Source organism: Zootoca vivipara, chromosome 17 (genome assembly GCF_963506605.1).
Source record: "Zootoca vivipara chromosome 17, rZooViv1.1, whole genome shotgun sequence".
Taxonomy (NCBI): Eukaryota; Metazoa; Chordata; class Lepidosauria; order Squamata; family Lacertidae; genus Zootoca; species Zootoca vivipara.
Genome location: NC_083292.1, coordinates 3,564,711 through 3,581,699, shown reverse-complemented (window position 1 = coordinate 3,581,699; position 16,989 = coordinate 3,564,711). Strand labels below are relative to the sequence as shown.

Below are 16,989 nucleotides of genomic sequence, written 5' to 3'. Positions count from 1 at the left end.
CTCACCCCCCTTGACGTGCATGGTGGCCACCGTGGCTATTGGAGGCCCCTCCCCTGGTTGGTGCTGCATGCAATGTTCCAGACAAAAGTCCGATCCAAACGTGATGCATCTCTGGTGCCAACTGATGGAGGGGTCATGGCGCGCCAGCCAGCTCATGCCCAAGACGATGGGGGGGTCTGAGATGGTGGTGACGTTGAATGCCAGTGTCTCTGAGTGTCGTCCCACCGTCATTCTCATGGGGGGGGGGGTCTGGTGGGTGATGGCCCCTCCCAGCAACTCCCTGCCGTCAATGGTGGAGACGTGCAGGGGAAAATCCAGCTGCAGAAGTTGGATCTGGTGCTCTTCTGCAAAGTTTCTCGAAAAGAAGTTGGCAGAGGCACCTGAGTCGATTAACGCGAGGACCGTCAGGGGATAGCCATTTGGGAGCGTTAGCGTCACTTCTAGAACCACCCCTACTCTGGGGGTGGGGGGGGTGGGCTGACGCTGCTCCTCGCTGTGCGAGTGGGTGGGCTGGGGCTGTTGTTTGCCGATTGCGCCTGGCTGCTGCCCCTTGTCTCCTGCAGCCAGGCTTTCTCGTTTCCCTGCTGTGGTGCTGCGTCAGTGGGGGAGGGCACAACCGTTCCCGCCTTTCCTTGCCATTCCCTGCGATGTGGGCAGTCTCTGACGAGATGCTGAGGGGAGTTGCAGAGAAAGCAATTCCCGCCTCTTCCCTCCTTGCGTCTTGGCGCCGCTGGGGTTTGAAAAGCCCCCCCCCGCGCGCTATCAATTTGCATGGGTTCCTGGTCTTGGCTGGCCCCTGGCATGGCCTGAGATGGCTGTTGGGGGAGTGGCTTCTCCTGCGACCGTGGGAACCAAGCTCGCTTTGCGCGCATTGACTGCTTGTCGTTCCATCGGGATTCCTGTCTCACCCCCACCGCCAGAGCCGCTTTGCTCAGCTGATCCATATTACTGGGCTTTGGACCTCTCGAGAGCTCATCTTTCACATCCTCATGCAACCCCAGGTAGAACGCCGCTTGCATCAGAGGTGAGTTCAGTTCCCACCCCAGTCTGTGCACCAGCATGGTGAATTCCGCCCAGTATTGGCGAACTGTCATTTTTCTTTGTCGTAAATTATGCAGTTCCTCTTTGGTCTGGTCCATATGGCTATCAGACGCATACATTGTTTTTAAAGCCCCTAAAAATAGTTTGACATCCTTCATGCAATGATTTTTTGTCGCAATTAACGGTCTAAGCCACTCCCTGGCTGCCCCTGTAAGGTGTTCCACTATAAACGCTACTCTGTGCCCATCATCAGGGAAGTCATCATGGTGCAGCTCAAGAGCATACACGATCTCAGTCTCAAAGCCATGATATTCCCCTCGGGTCTCCATTGAACTTGCTTACTAGGGTCCCTGCTCTCCTTCCTGGCAGCACTTGGAGTTGGGCTCCCCCTCCTCCCTTGTTTTTCTCTGCATCCAGCTTGTTCTGGAGGTCCACCGCTACCGCCCTTAACTGCTGCTCTTTCTCCTGTAGCGCTCTCACCTGTTCCGCAAGGTGTTGCCTGTCCTCCTGGACCTTCTGCGTCTCTTCTTTAGCTGCCTTTAATTCTCCCTGTGCCTGCAACGCCAGTTGCTGCAGGTCCTGCTGGGCTTTCTCTGCGATCTGCCGCCATTTCTCCGCTTCTGGCGCGCTTATCCCGGCAACTCCAAAGTAGCCCAAAAAATGATTCGGAGGTTGCTGTCACAGTGGCCGGAGTGGGCTACTTCAGAGTAACGACTCTACACAGCTCTGCATTTTATCTTTTATTGGTGCTGCGTATTTACAGTGCTGAAGGCAATGCTATTTACAAGGACACATCTTCTCAGCTTGAATCAGAACCTCCGAATGGCGTTTGGCGCGTTTTTCTCCAGCATAACAACTTTGGTAGACCCATCCTCTTCCCTCTCCGCTTTCTGCGCAATTCCGGAGTTGGGGGGATGGGTCTCCCCCCCTTGCTTGCCCCTTCCTGTCCCACCTGGGACCCTGGCTCCGCTACCTTGTCTGAGCCTCGGACACGACTTCCTGCTTCCCCACTGGAATTGGAACTCTCCCTGCTTTCCCCTGCGCTCGGGGATGGGCTTGAACTCAGGAGGGGAGGGACTTTGCGATATCCCCTGTCCCTCACATCCTGATTTCAGCAAGGCCTTTGACAAGGTGCCCCATGATATTCTTGTAAATAAGCTAGTAAAATGTGGGCTAGACAATGGATTTGTAATTGGCTGACTGACCAAACCCAAAGGCTCCCCTTCATCCTGGAGAGTAGTGACTAGTGGGGTGCCACAGGGTTCTGTCTTGGGCCCAGTCTTATTCAACATCTTTATCAATGACTTGGATGATGGGCTTGAGGGCATCCTGAGCAAGTTTGCAGATGACACCAAATTGGGAGGGGTGACTAATACCCCAGAGGACAGGATCACACTTCAAAATGACCTTAACAGATTAGAGAACTGGGCCCAAAGCAAACAAGATGAATTTTAACAGGGAGAAATGTAAAGTACTACTCTTCCTTTAGATACACTGATGGCATAAAACAGATGTTGGATCGCTATCATGCATTAATAGGAACACTGAATGAAGCAGAGACCCAGCTTCTGGATGAACAGATACAAGATCTTTGGCGAGTTTTCAGATCTGGTTACAAGAGGCTCAACTGGAACTCATTAGGTAATACATTTTCCCTTGTAAAACAACTTTAAGGCAATAATTATCAGTTAAAATTTGCTAGAACTTAACATCTTTTTCCTTTTGTCATTCCATCCTATAAAGAGAACAATCTGACTCTAGGGTTTTATCTGAGGTACATAGTAATTATTCTTTTTTCTTTTCTTTTTAAATATAACAGAGGAAAAAAGAAGTACCACCAGCTGCCATTAACAATAAAAACATTCTATCAATCCTGAGTTAAACATACAACTATTTGTATGTCCAAATAGGTATCCAAGTAAGGTTCATGGGTATAAGATGTACCTTGTTGTATAGTAATTAAAGAAACAATAACAATTTGTAGTTATTCTTAAAAAAGAATGGGTATAGTGGCCCTCCTGATGCTGTTGGACTCCCTGCTCCCCTCAGTCCCAGCCATCTTGGCCAGTGGTCAGGGATGATGGGAGTAGAAGTCCATAGAATCATAGAATGGTAGAGTTGGAAGGGTCCCAATGGTCATCTAGTCCAACCCTCTGCAATGCAGGACTCTCAGCTAAAACATCCATGACAGATGGCCATCCAACCTCTGCTTAAAAACCTCCAAGGAAGGAGAGTCCACCATCTCTCATGGGAGTCTGCTCCACTGCTGAACAGCTATTACTGTCAGAAAGTTTTTCCATATGTTTAGTCGGAAACTCCTTTCTTGTAATTTGTAGCTGTCCCTCCAAAGAACTATTTATACTGGTGCCAACTTTGCTGTATCTTAGAGCAGAGCTTTCCAAACTGTGTGTTGCAACATGTTAGTGTGTCAGCTGCATTGTGTAGGTATGTCGTGTGAATGCTCCCCGTACTGCTCCTGGGGCTGGAAAGGAGTTAGTTTAACCTCCAGTTTGCTAGTAAAACTCAATTACTGCAAAATGAAGCATGTCTAAAAAGTGTGTCACCAACATGAAAAGTTTGAAAAGCTCTGTCTTAGCATAGGTCTCAGAATGGTTTTGTTCATTCCAGCATTTGTGATATTGTGTGTGTGTTTTTCAGTCCTTGCTGGTGTTAGTTTCAGTCAAATGTATTGGATTGCTATCACTGATACAATATTTTGGATTTTTCTGCTTTTGTTGTTGTTGACATCCTAGAGGACTTGCTAATGGAAAGCCATGATAGACATATTTTGAATGCAATGCATACACATGGCTCCTGAATACACACTTGCTTAGGCAAGCATTCCCCTGGACTGAAATTCTGATTCTATTGTTCAACCTGTCTTTTAACTTTTGTATCACATACTTTAATTAAGGATGTTTTAATGCCTAATGGATATAGTATTGTGTATTTTAATTATGTATTGATTTTATAGTTGTAAACAGCTTAGCCATGTTGGCATATAAGCAGTATATAAACTAATAAATAATACATACATACCTGCATACTGGATGTAGACTAAAGATACAATAATGATCTGGACTCCCTTTGTTTCAAAGGCATTGGTGACTACATTGTGCGATGTACCCAGTCCATTGGGAAGTTTGAGTCACTTGTCCATCAAATTCACAAGAATGCTGAAGACATGTCTAATAAGCTTTTGTTAATAGAATCCACCAATTTGTTCAAAAGCCCAGCTGCCAAATTTGAAGATTATCTTCCTGGTAAGTCTGTCTGTTTTTGCTGATTCTAGGCCTTGTAGAGTCATTGGTGTGGTGCAGAAAGTCTAGATTCCAGGTAGATCAATTCAGTCTCCATGTAGGAATAGTATTTACGTAATATGGTGTGAAATGTGATTTGTTTCTGCTGCTTGATACTGGATTTGAAGTAAAAACAAAAGTCTGCAGTGCACTCTGTATGCTAGCATGTACACACCTTTTCTTTGTGAAGAAAATGGCTTGAAGCAGTCCTTGAAGGCTATGTTCACATGAACATGAAGCAAACAGTATTACCTGCTTCTCTAGGGGCTATTAAGGAAATTGTTCCATACTTTTAAAAAACAATATTTAAGATTTATTTATATATTACTTAATTTCTGAAATCTCTAAGCAGTGCACATAAAAATTATAAAAGCATAGAGTGGTTCAGTGTTCCAACTAGTTGTGTTTTTCTTCAGGACATTCCATTCTACTCTCCCTACCCTTTTCTTTCTTTCTTTCTTTCTTTCTTTCTTTCTTTCTTTCTTTCTTTCTTTCTTTCTTTCTTTCTCCTACCCCTCACCAACTGATACTGTGGCCACTGAACATGTTCAGTCCTCATTGGACTGTTTCAGAGGGAGTTGCCCTTAGGTGTGGGTTTTTTCTACTTCTGCAAACTTTGGAGTCCCTCCTAGTTTGTGAGGGAGCCCAGAAGCTTGTCCCTCCTAGTTTGCCCTCTTGTTTCTCTGTAGTCCCATTTTGGCTACATACCCATCATTAGTATGCGTGTATAGGTGTGTTAATAGGCTGCTGTTTCCATTTCTTCATTGATTTTGGGATATCCCAGAGTTTCCTTGTCATTGCGTTTTATTGTGTGTGCTGCCATTCTCTCTGTACTAGGTAAAGGCCCCCTAGGAAAGAACTGAGAGGCACAGACTCCTTGTAGTGTTTGCATGCACAAGCAGTACTGGTGTTAATGCTTTTTTTAAAGGAGATTGTGCACTCCTTTCTTTCTCCTACATTGAACAGCCCAGGTTTAAACATGTTACGTGTTTTTTTAAAAAGTTATGTGAAGTGACTGTCCTCATAAACATTGCTTAATATTGTTTGATTAGCCATGTGCTTGAGGATAAGTTATGAAGAAACCTTGAAAATGAAAGCTGGTTTTCAAATTACTGTACAGTATTCCAATGGCTCCTCTAGATATTATTTTACCCACACATTGTGTAAACGGGCACCTAAGGTTGTGTAAAGAGTTAGCCCTGGTACTGAAGCTGTAACTTGTATGAATTCCAAATAACTCTTCATGTGGAGTGAATTTTTCAAGGAGAATCCCAGCATATTATCTTGTACATTTGTTAGTGACTGACAAATCTTAATTTTGCTACCCACCTTGGCAGGGGCAAAAGAATACTTTGAATACATTAAGCATGAAAGATCCAGGGATGTTGAACATATGGTACACAAGTACATTTCCATTGGCCCCCTGCTAACAAAAATGGAGGGGCTTATTGTGAACACAAACACTGGCAGGGCCTCAAGACTGGTTCATTATTATGCCTTTTGGGAAAAGAAAGTTTACCAGAGCTTGACGACCCTGATTCTCAAGTAAGTCTGTTTGAACACATTTCTTCCTCTTCTGACTAGTTGTTTGCTCTCTGGGTGCAACTTTCATTCATCTTTCCCTTGTTGGTGTGCAGGAGACACCCAGTAAAGAGTAGGTTAGCATCACCCACCACAGGCAAAGCCTGCTCATATGACATAGCTTTGCCGACTATGCTTAACTCCTGAATCCCTGCCCTAGTTCCTTTTCCTAGGTCAAACCTCCTGCTATTTCCCTGTTTTATCTTTCCTAGTTTCCCTCAACATCTCCTTTGGTTAGCTGAGTCAAGTTTTGCTCTTTACTGCATGCCAATTGGGAAAGGAGTATTGTGCAGTTCTTATGCATGTTCTTTCCAAAGAGTACTCAGGGATACTCCTGCAGTTTGCCATAGGATGTTCTTCATGTACATTTTTATCAGGACTGCTTGGAAGGGGCTTTGCCCTTCACATTCCTTTTGTTCTTCTACAAACGTCATACTCTGGGGCTGACTCAGCTTCTGTTGGAACTGTGTCAGGGGCTTGAGCTGAGCATAGTCTACAAAGCTGTGTCACAAGATGATTCCTGGCTTAGGTGGTGGGGGAGATTAATCTGCTCTTTACTATCATGCACATTTCCTGGAAGGAACATCAATGATAAGTGCCAATGTTCTGTTTCTCTTTGCAGAAATTTGCAGTCTTTCAATGCCGCTGTGGTAGGGAATACCCCTCTCTTTCAAGCAGAAACAATTTTATCAGCTCCTGAAATCATCCTCCAGCCAAATGCTCTTGAAATTGAAAAAATGTGTGTACAATGCATTCGAGATTGTGTGGAAGTTACTAAAGTGAGTATTCTGTATTAATTTGCAATGAGATCTAGGTGAATTTCCTTTTCCTTGATTTATATAACAAGACAGTAGAATACCATGCTACCTACAATGATTTAGGGGCATTAAAATTAAATATGCATGGTTCAATTAGGTATTTTTCATCAAGATACAGATTTACAGATCAGAAGAAGTCAGTGAAATGATGTAGCCTGATTTTTGTATGATGTATAATCCAGCCTCCTAGTTAAAAATATAAGTGTTTTAGTAGTGGGATTCTCAGTCGACTTGTGCAACCTGCCCCTTTAGGAGAAAATAATCTTCCTGGCTACAATTCCATTCATTAGGCCAAGAATAATTTTGGGTATGAACTGGCGAGGGAAGGATCACTCATAAGTGTTCAGCAAATGAATGACCCACTGTTCAAATCAAGGCTTTGAAATACTGCATTAAGGCTGGCTCCATTGGACCAGGACATCATCAAGGGATTGCTAGAAATGGAGTCAAGCAGAACAGTTATTAAGTAAGCAGATAACAATCAGCAGTGACTTGGAAGGCGGAGAAATCCCAAGGAGGGACCAGGAGGATCAACAAAGTTATATGATCTCATAACGGTGACAAAGAAAAAGAAAAAGGAGCATGAGGGAGGGGGAAGAGGAGCACAGGACAGTAGTTTGATAAGAGAGGTGTTGGCAAGAGAGTGAAAAGGAAGGAGTAGAAATTCAGGAGTGGCTATGCAACCCCTGAAGGGTTATGAGATCATATAACTGAAGGGTAAAGGAAAGGGACCCAGGTGGCGCTGTGGGCTAAACCACTGAGCCTAGGGCTTGCTGATCAGAAGGTCGGCGGTTCGAATCCCTGTGACGGGGTGAGCTCCCGTTGCTTGGTCCCAGCTCCTGCCAACCTAGCAGTTCGAAAGCACGTCAAAATGCAAGTAGATAAATAGGAACCGCTACAGTGGGAAGGTAAACGGCGTTTCCATGTGCTGCTCTGGTTTGCCAGAAGCGGCTTTGTCATGCTGGCCACATGACCTGGAAGCTATACGCCGGCTCCCTCGGCCAATAACCCGAGATGAGCGCGCAACTCCAGAGTCGGTCACGACTGGACCTAATGGTCAGGGGTCCCTTTACCTTTACCATGCAACCCCTGAAGGGTAAAGAAAACAGAATGTGATGTATTGAGAGAGCAGGAAGGGCCTTGAGTTATGGGAGTCTGGCAAAGACCTTCTCTGTCTTCTCATATTGCTATGCTGGCATCACTGATGCAAATGATCTCCATGATAGCCCCCCTCCCCTTGCTGATGCAAAACCTGATACCCAATAAGGTCTTTTGTCTTCAATGCAGCAATTTGTTCGCTGGATGCATGGCACCTGCATTGATTGTCCACCACAGCAAACTGGTGACGATGAACCCATCATCTTTAGTTTCTTTAGCGATATCTCCCAGAACCCTTTAATCATTGAGCAGGCCATCCTCATTTCTCAGAACATGCACAAGCTTCTGGGCTCCCTCACAAAATACCTGAACCGGTGGAAGAGGTACCGCCCTCTATGGAAGTTAGACAAGGCCATTGTTATGGATAAGTTTGCTGCCAAAAAGCCAGCCTGTGTTGTCTTTGATGACAAGTTGCAGTTCTACATGAAGGTAGCCCAAGAAGTGATGCAGCAGCCCATGGTTAAAGACGAGCAGTGCATTCGCCTTCTGCTCGAGCCTTTGGCTTCTACAGTGCAAGAAACTGCTAAAGGCTGGATGGCTTCACTCGGGAAACTGCTCAACGAATCAGCCAAAGAGGCACTTTACGACCTGCAAGAACATATTGAAGTAAGAAACTATTTGATTGGCAATGAATCATTTTTATCAGGGATAGTTAAGCACTGGTCATCCAGAGATTCTTGGATGCCCACTTCCCATCAGCCACTACTACCATGGCCAGTGCTCAGGGATGGTGGGAGCCACATCTGTAAAATGCCCTTATCAGCTCTACTGCCCAGTAAGAGCTGTTCAACAGTGGAATTTGCTGCCAAGGAGTGTGGTGGAGTCTCCTTCTTTGGAGGTCTTTAAGCGGAGGCTTGACAGCCATCTGTCAGGAATGCTTTGATGGTGTTTCCTGCTTGGCAGGGGGTTGGACTGGATGGCCCTTGTGGCCTCTTCCAACTCTATTATTCTATGATTCTAAGTCTGCAGAATATGGTCAGGTGGATGGGGGAATGAATACAGAAGGATGTAGTGAAGCTTTGATAATTTTCTATAATTTGTTGGCGTGTTATGTCCACTCTTCTTTCATTTGGGCAAGGGGGAATACTTGAAGGGGATAGTTTGTTCTTCTGAAAGTTTGCTTTAAATTGTACCATGGCTCCACAGGTAAGCAGTTCCTTCTCTTGTTAACCCTTTCCATCTCCCTAAAACATTATTATGTTCATTCTTCAAAAGTTCACATATTTTATTAGTCTCTGTCATCTTTGTATCATCTCTCAGACACTCCAAAAGTGTTCACACTTTTTCTGACTGTGCACCACATTCCCCACTGCCTTCTTTCAGTAAAATAACATAAGGTAGAAATAGTGAACCCAAGGCCATAGAAGAGGAAAGACAACACGTGCTCTCTCTTCAATCCATACCAAAAAATATTGTATCCAAAAATATCCACTAGAATTGAAGCTCTGGGGCCAGCAGGAGGCTGGAGGACATGTGGGAAAGTGGCTCACCACCTTACCACTGCATCTAAACACTGCCCCAGGGACTGTATGGCCTCTCCTGATATGAAGAAACAAAGCTATGTGTTATCAGCATACTGATGGTACCTCACCCTGAATCTCCTGATGACTGCTTCCAGTGGCTTCAGATAGATACTAAATAGCATTGGGAATAAGATAATGTAGCTGCCAATGCTACTCTCTGGACTTAGTCCCAAATGTAGAACCGGAACCACCCAAAAATAGTGCCCCAAATGCCCATTCCCTGGAGCTGGTCTAGGAGGATGCCATGGTATCAAAAGCTGACAAGATCAAGAAACAGGAGCAAGGTTGGAATCCCCCTGTTTCACCCTTTGCAGAGGTCATTTCACTGGGATTGATGTAGCCCTGATTGAAGCTGGCTTGATTTCTCAACCATGGTGGTGCATAAATTGTTGCAATCCACTGCCTGCCACTTATATAACAAACAAATATAGTAACAACAATACACTTTGGTTTTTGCAGCCCCAAGATACTTCATTTTCATATTCTTGCATAATATAGTTTGCTCCAAGATCCTGAGGATCTATAATTGCATTTCTCATGAACAAATGGTCGCTTAGTTAATGATACTGATGAATTATTGAAAGTATTTTCAGCTAAATGTTTATTTATTTATTTCTTTTTAAACAAACCATTCTCCCCAGAGATTATCGCATAACCTTAAGACAACTCCCAGTACCCTGGAAGATCTCAAATTCGTCTTGGGCACAATTGCCGAGATCAAAGATATGTCTCTAGAAGTGGAACTTAAATACTTGGATATTCGTGAGCGATACCGTACCCTTGCAATGTATAATATTCCTGTAAGTGAAATGGTGCAGTATTTGTGATAAGTGCTGCAGAATCTCAAGATAACCTTGCTCTATAATTTCCATCTGTTGGACTGGGAGGATGGGACTTTTTATAATAATAATAATAATAATAATAATAATAATAATAATAATAATATATTATTTATACCCCACCCATCTGGCTGGGTTTCCCCAGCCACTCTGGGCGGCTTCCAACAGAAAAATGGAAAAAAATAATCTATTAAACATTGAAAGCCTCCCTAAACAGGGCTGCCTTCAGATGTCTTCTAAAAATCTGGTAGCTGTTTTTCTCTTTGACATCTGATGGGAGGGCGTTCTACAGGGCGGGCGCCACCACCGAGAAGGCCCTCTGCCTGGTTCCCTGCAACTTGGCTTCTCACAATGAAGAAACCATCAGAAGGCCCTCGGTACTGGACCTCAGTATCCGGGCAGAATGATGGGGATGGAGACACTCCTTCAGGTATACTGGACCGAGGCCATTTAGGGCTTTAAAGGTCAGCACTAACACTTTGAACTGTGTTCGGAAACGTACTGGGGGCCGATGTAGATCTTTCAAGACCGGTGTTATGTGGTCTCGGTGGCCGCTCCCAGTCACCAGTCACCTTTTTTTGAAAGTCTCATGCCCCCAGACCTAACAAGTCACAGACAACCAGCGAATTGTTGAAGGACCAGCTCTGGGTCATACACTGGACCTCAGAGTTCGGCAAATTTGGGGTCATTCTTAGACAGGCTTCCTCAAACTCGGGCCTCTAGATGTTTTGAGACTACAATTCCCATCATCCCTGACCACTGGTCCTACTAGCTAGGGTTCATGGAGTTGTAGGCCGAGTTTGAGGAAGCCTGTTCTTAGGAAATTTGCGCTGACTGATATGACAGTAAATTATTATGGGAATGGGCCCATAAGCTCAGTGGTGAAGTGCCAGCTTTGCATGGAAAAGTAGCAGGTTCAGTCCCTGGCTCCTCTGGTTTAAAGAGGGAGATGATCAAGACACTTTTCTCCTGGAAAGTTGCTGCTAGTCATAGTAGGCAGTGCGAGATGGGATGGACAAATAGTATTGGTGTATTGTAGTATTGGTCTGACTTACCGTAGTATTGGTGCATGTGAACAAAATGGGCAAGATGATGAATTGCAGGATCACACTAGACCCTACAGGGCAGGCATGTGTAATAGCCTGCTTTTCTACTAGCATGTGTAATAACTTGGGAGTGTGAAGACATAGCCAGAGAGAAAAGGGTTAAACAACCCCTTTCTGTCCTTCTCACTTATGTTCTGCTCATATTTGCTGCCTTCAAATTTGTAACATCTAGTAGTTTAGTCTACAACTTTTAACTCATGAGCTACTTCAAATAGAATTTGCTTGACTTGTTTCTAGGTCATGTGATTCTTTCCCAACTCAGCTATTCCAGTCTAAGGTGCAACAAGAATGTTGATGGAAAAGGGCTAGAACCACCTCAATAAACAAAGCTGGTACTGCATGTTAGAAGTGCAACAGCAAAGATAATCCAGTTAGTAACTTAAAGATTCATTCTGTTAGTGTTAAAGACCTGAACTAAGGCTCGAACTAAAAAAGACAAAATCTCTCTGTTCATTTCTTCTTAAATTAGACACTGTTTTTGCTAAGTAAAGTGTTATTAAGGGTTTTGGTTTTTCTGGCAACCAACTGTGTTGTTTAAATGACTTTGCAGTGTAGTGGATCTGAGAAATCTAGCATGGCAAAAGGAATCAAAATGCAGGGAGCTCTTGAAAGTAGGATGGCAAAATACAGATTGGTTTATGTGTTCTATAATACCAACATGGATTGACTTGTTGGGAATTTAGAGGGCTATTGCAGGTAGAGACCTTGAGGATAAGTGAGTTGGTAGAGCATGAGACTCTTAATCTCAGGGTTGTGGGTTTGAACCCTACATTGGGTGAAATCTTCCTGCATTGCAGGGGGTTGCACTAGATGACCCTCATGGTCATCAATAGGAGTATAGCATCTAGATCAAGGGAAGTAATAGTACCACTGTATTCTGCTCTGGTCAGACCTCACCTGGAGTACTGTGTCCAGTTCTGGGCACCACAGTTCAAGAAGGATACTGACAAGCTGGAACGTGTCCAGAGGAGGGCAACCAAAATGGTCAAAGGCCTGGAAACGATGCTTTATGAGTAATGGCTTGGGGAGCTGGGCATGTTTAGCCTGGAGAAGAGAAGGTTAAGGGGTGATATGATAGCCATGTTCAAATATATTAAAGCATGTCATATAGAGGAGGGAGAAATATTGTTTTCTGCTGCTCTAGAGAAGCGGACATGGAGCAATGGATTCAAACTACAAGAAAGAAGATTCCACCTCAACATTAGGAAGAACTTCCTGACAGTAAGAGCTGTTCGGCAGTGGAATTTGCTGCCAAGGAGTGTGGTGGAGTCTCTGGAGGTCTTTAAGCGGAGGCTTGACGGCCATCTGTCAGGAATGCCTCGATGGTGTTTCCTGCTTGGCAGGGGGTTGGACTGGATGGCCCTTGTGGTCTCTTCCAACTCTATGATTCATGGTCCCTTCTTTGATTCTAAGAGGGCAGGTTGTTGCTAGCAGTTCTCATAGAAGAACCATTCATTTGTATGAAGTGTCAGAGTAACAAAATGTATTGTGAGTGACTCCCCAGATATCATGCTGGGCTGCATGCCACCAGATTTCGACACGATCTGGAGCCTCACGCACTTTTAAAAATTGAAATATTATTTTGCTTTAGACAACAGAAGAAGAACGGCAGTTGGTGGAAAAGATGAAGTTAATGTGGGATACACTTTTTAACGATGCAGCAAACGTTGATCACAGCCTCGGAAGCATCAAAAAGACATTTACTGAGGTACTGTTCCTTTAACATATATTGTAGAATCAGATGAATGCATTTGGAAGAGGAGCTAAACTAATTTGAATCATATTCCTTCTAGATCACAAGGGAGCAGATTGCAAACTACAGTAAGGAAATTGATGATTTTTACCAAAGGTTTATCACTGAAGGACCAGGTTCTGTTGGTGAGAATCTTGACAGAGGTAAGAATGTGCGCAGGCTAGTTTTCCTCTTATTAGGCAGCTGGAATAAACAATGGATAATGTTGCAGTGGCCCAGAATTTTTCAGACCTTCTTATACGAGAATATAAGCACCACAGGTATGGTGCCACGTGTGTGAATCAATGGTGGTTGTTCTTCATAGCCTTCTGGGGGCTGTGAAGAAGTTCAAGGAGGGGAAAGAGAGAATTTATGAGGCATAAATCCTTGCAATGCCCCCCCAGTGGGATCTGGGGGGTTGACTGTATCCTGCAGTGCCATGTAATCCCGTGTCTGCCAACTTGAAAGGCAGAATGGGAGTGACCTGTGAGTGTGTCCCTGCCATGGATGAGCCTCTATTACCGGCATGATTTGTGGAGGCTTTCTCCTTAATCTGGATAATTGGCTTTAATCAAGAGGCGCTCCTGGACTGACATATGCTAATGGGCTGCAATCAGCTGCCAAAAGGACTGAAGGTATTTGAATGTTTTTATGAAGCTTGAAAGTCTCTACAACAGGAAGAGGGGAGGAAAGGGGGAGGACAAGGTGCTCTACTATTTCTTATGTCTTATTTGTTTTCAAATGCTTTCTCTATGTCTAAAAACATTAAAGCCACTTGTTTTTAATTTCTCACTTGTAAATATTCTAATATATCAATTATATTTCTAATATTGTCCTTTATCTGTTGTGTTGGGAAAAATCTGGCCTGATCATAATGGATTACCTCTTTTAATACCATTTTCAGCCTATTTGTTAATATATCCGCAAAAAGTTTATAATTGTTATTCAATAAAGATATAGGTTGATAATTTTTTAGCTACTTAGGATCTCTATCTTGTTTAGGAATCAAAGTTATATAAGCATTCTTCCAAGATTCTGGCAGCTTGCCTGTGTTTAAAGTCATATTCATAATGCCCTTTAATGGTTGTATTCAGTAATTTTGTAGCTTCTTATAATATTGCTGAGAGTGCATCAAGTCCAGGTGGTTTTAGAATTAAATCAAAAAGACTTGATTTTTTGTCTGAGAGGTGTTTCAGAGGATGCAACGGTGGAACTAAGTGAAAAAATAATGAAAGAATTTGCTAACTTGATTGAACTGGAAGAAGAAACGGTTAGCACAGTAGTGGACAAAATTTTTCACATAAAATCTAGATATGCTAAAGCAAACGAACTGTCGGGTGACTGCTTGGCGTTATTTAATTCAAATAAAATTAAGGACAGAGTAATACAGATGCACCACTAGAAAAAATTTCAGACTGATGAGCAAAAAATAATAATTCTGAAAGAAATCCTGATGAGATTGTTAAAGAAAAGAGTACAGTCGTACCTCGGGTTACGACCAACTCGGTTTGCGAACAGTTCGGGTTACGAAGTGCGCAAACCCGGAAGTGTTTCCGCCGCGCGTGCGTGCGCAGAAGCGGCGCGCGCGCGATCGCGCAATCTGCGCATGCGCAAAGCTCGAAAATCGCGCTTTGCGCATGCGCAAAATGGCGGCGCCCATCGCGTTCGGTTTACAAACTATTCGGGTTACGAACTGCGATCTGGAACGGATCGCGTTCGTAACCCGAGGTATTACTGTAAATTATAAATATTTGACAGGTGCATTGAGATACAACATAATCCCTTTTTGTTGAGAATATCCTGGAGGGGTATCTTTTACATATACAATAAAGGAAGAAAACAAAGGTATCAGGACCCTGCTGAAGCAGACAAATTTTGGAGAAAATATGGAAAAGAATTAGCAGGAGAAAGAACGTTTGGTTTGGGAGCCAGATAGGAAGAAGAAGAAGAACCAACAGAGGTTGAGATGAGAGATAAATAAAGAACAGGATTGCGTTAAAAATATTAACTTGGAATGTAAATACTTAATAATAAAACTAAAAGGAATAAGATTGAATGTGATATGTTTCCAGGAAACACACATTGTGAAGAAACATAGAAGAAGTTTGATTAATAAAAGCTTGGGAAAGGACTATGTAGCCTCTCGTGTAACAAAAAAGAGAGGCCTTGTAATGTGCTGTATATAAAACCTTAACTGGATCTAAAGCAATTATTTAAAGACAAGCAAGGAAGAATACTGATACCGTAATTCAGATAACACCACAAGGAGAAAAAATATTGCTAATAGGTGTATATGCACCAAATGAGAGAAAAAAGAGACTTATAAGACACGAAGAAATTCTGTTTGAATATATGAATGAAAAGATAATGGGAGTAGCTTCCCTGGAATGGGACAGGAATATAAGAAAAAGCGATACAAAAGAAGGGAAGCTACCCAAGGCCTTTTTTCAGATGACAGACAATTTAAGTCTAATTGATATCTGGAGAGAAAAACACTTACTGTACAGACAATTCACATTTTATTTGAGCACGAATAACTCTGCAAGCAAAATAGATGCTGAATGGCTTTCTAGTGATTTCTATATTAAGGTAAAGAAGGTAGAAATTCTACCTCGGACATTATCAGATCACAACTGATTGTGGAATTAATAACAGGGCAAAATTTCCCAATGAGATGGAGATTAAATGAGAATTTATTAAATGATCAAGGAATACAGTACTAGAAAAGGGGGGAAATACTAAAGGATTCTTTTGAAATTAATTTAAATCAGGAGACAATTTTAAAGGTAATATGGGATGCGAGTAATGTGAACAATGTTTTTTTTATTCAGTAAGGCGCATACCAAAAAAAGAAGAGAGAGTTGAAAAAGCAAGAAATTTTACAAGAAATAAAAAGAAAAGAAAAAGAATAAATTATCCTTGAAAAGAGATACTGAAATGGGATATTAAAATATTGCAAACACAGTTTTCAATTATAATAAATCAAGAAGTAGAGTGGAAAATTAAATATTTAAAACAGAAACAATTTGAAAAAGCTAACAAACCAGGGAAATTATTAGCATGGCAAAAAGGAAAGACAAGAAAAATCCCGTATAAATAAAATTAATATAGGAGGTAGATTTGTGGAAAACCATAAAGAAATGAGAGATCAATTTATGAGCTTCTATATATAATTATATTGAGCTAAACGGCATTATAGAAATATCTAGAGGATAGTGGAATATCTAAAATACCAAAAGATATAACAACAACAACAACAACAACAACAACAACAACAACAACAACAACAACAACATTTGTATCCTGCCCTCCCCGGCTCTCCTGAATGGACCGGTGACAATGATGGAGGTCTGGAATGCTCTGTGCCACCCTGTTGAAACTAGGGATGGGTGAATCTGTCAATTTCAGTTTCTATTTTTCCAGTCTTGAATTCAGTTCCAGACATTTCCACAGCAATTTGTAAATTTTAGTTAAAATTATCTTCCTTAAAATTTATCACCATTTTAGTGCACACTAAATATCCTAATACATTTATCTGAGTATAATTTCAGCTAATAGAAGCATTTTTGCAAGCAATTTCAGCTAGTATAATGCATTTTTGAATACAGGTAGGTAGCCGTGTTGGTCTGAGTCGAAGCAAAAATAAAAAAATTCCTTCAGTAGCACCTTAAAGACCAACTAAGTTTTTATTTTGGTATGAGCTTTCGTGTGCATGCACACTTCTTCAGATACACTTGAAACAGAAGAGTCAGACCCTTATGTATATACAGAGGGTGGTGGGGTGGGAATGGGTGATGGGCTGATGGGAGTGGTATACCTGTAGATGGCTGTTAACGACTGCTGATGACTGCAATTGCAGAATGTGTTTTGTACATGAAGTAAAAAGTACAGT

At 42.5% G+C, this 16,989-nt stretch overlaps 1 protein-coding gene across 2 annotated transcripts in view; it reads left to right on the top strand.

The window, feature by feature from the left end:
- The window catches only part of DNAH10 (dynein axonemal heavy chain 10), a 130,412-nt gene that overhangs the window by 28,264 nt on the left and 85,159 nt on the right, over positions 1-16,989 (top strand). For both annotated transcript variants that reach the window (XM_035097917.2, XM_060269865.1), the window contains 8 exons: positions 2,531-2,682; positions 4,140-4,304; positions 5,678-5,885; positions 6,544-6,700; positions 8,027-8,503; positions 10,062-10,220; positions 12,957-13,073; positions 13,159-13,261. In XM_035097917.2, coding sequence (XP_034953808.1) covers positions 2,531-2,682; positions 4,140-4,304; positions 5,678-5,885; positions 6,544-6,700; positions 8,027-8,503; positions 10,062-10,220; positions 12,957-13,073; positions 13,159-13,261 — 1,538 coding nt within the window. The remainder of the gene's footprint in view (positions 1-2,530; positions 2,683-4,139; positions 4,305-5,677; positions 5,886-6,543; positions 6,701-8,026; positions 8,504-10,061; positions 10,221-12,956; positions 13,074-13,158; positions 13,262-16,989) is intronic.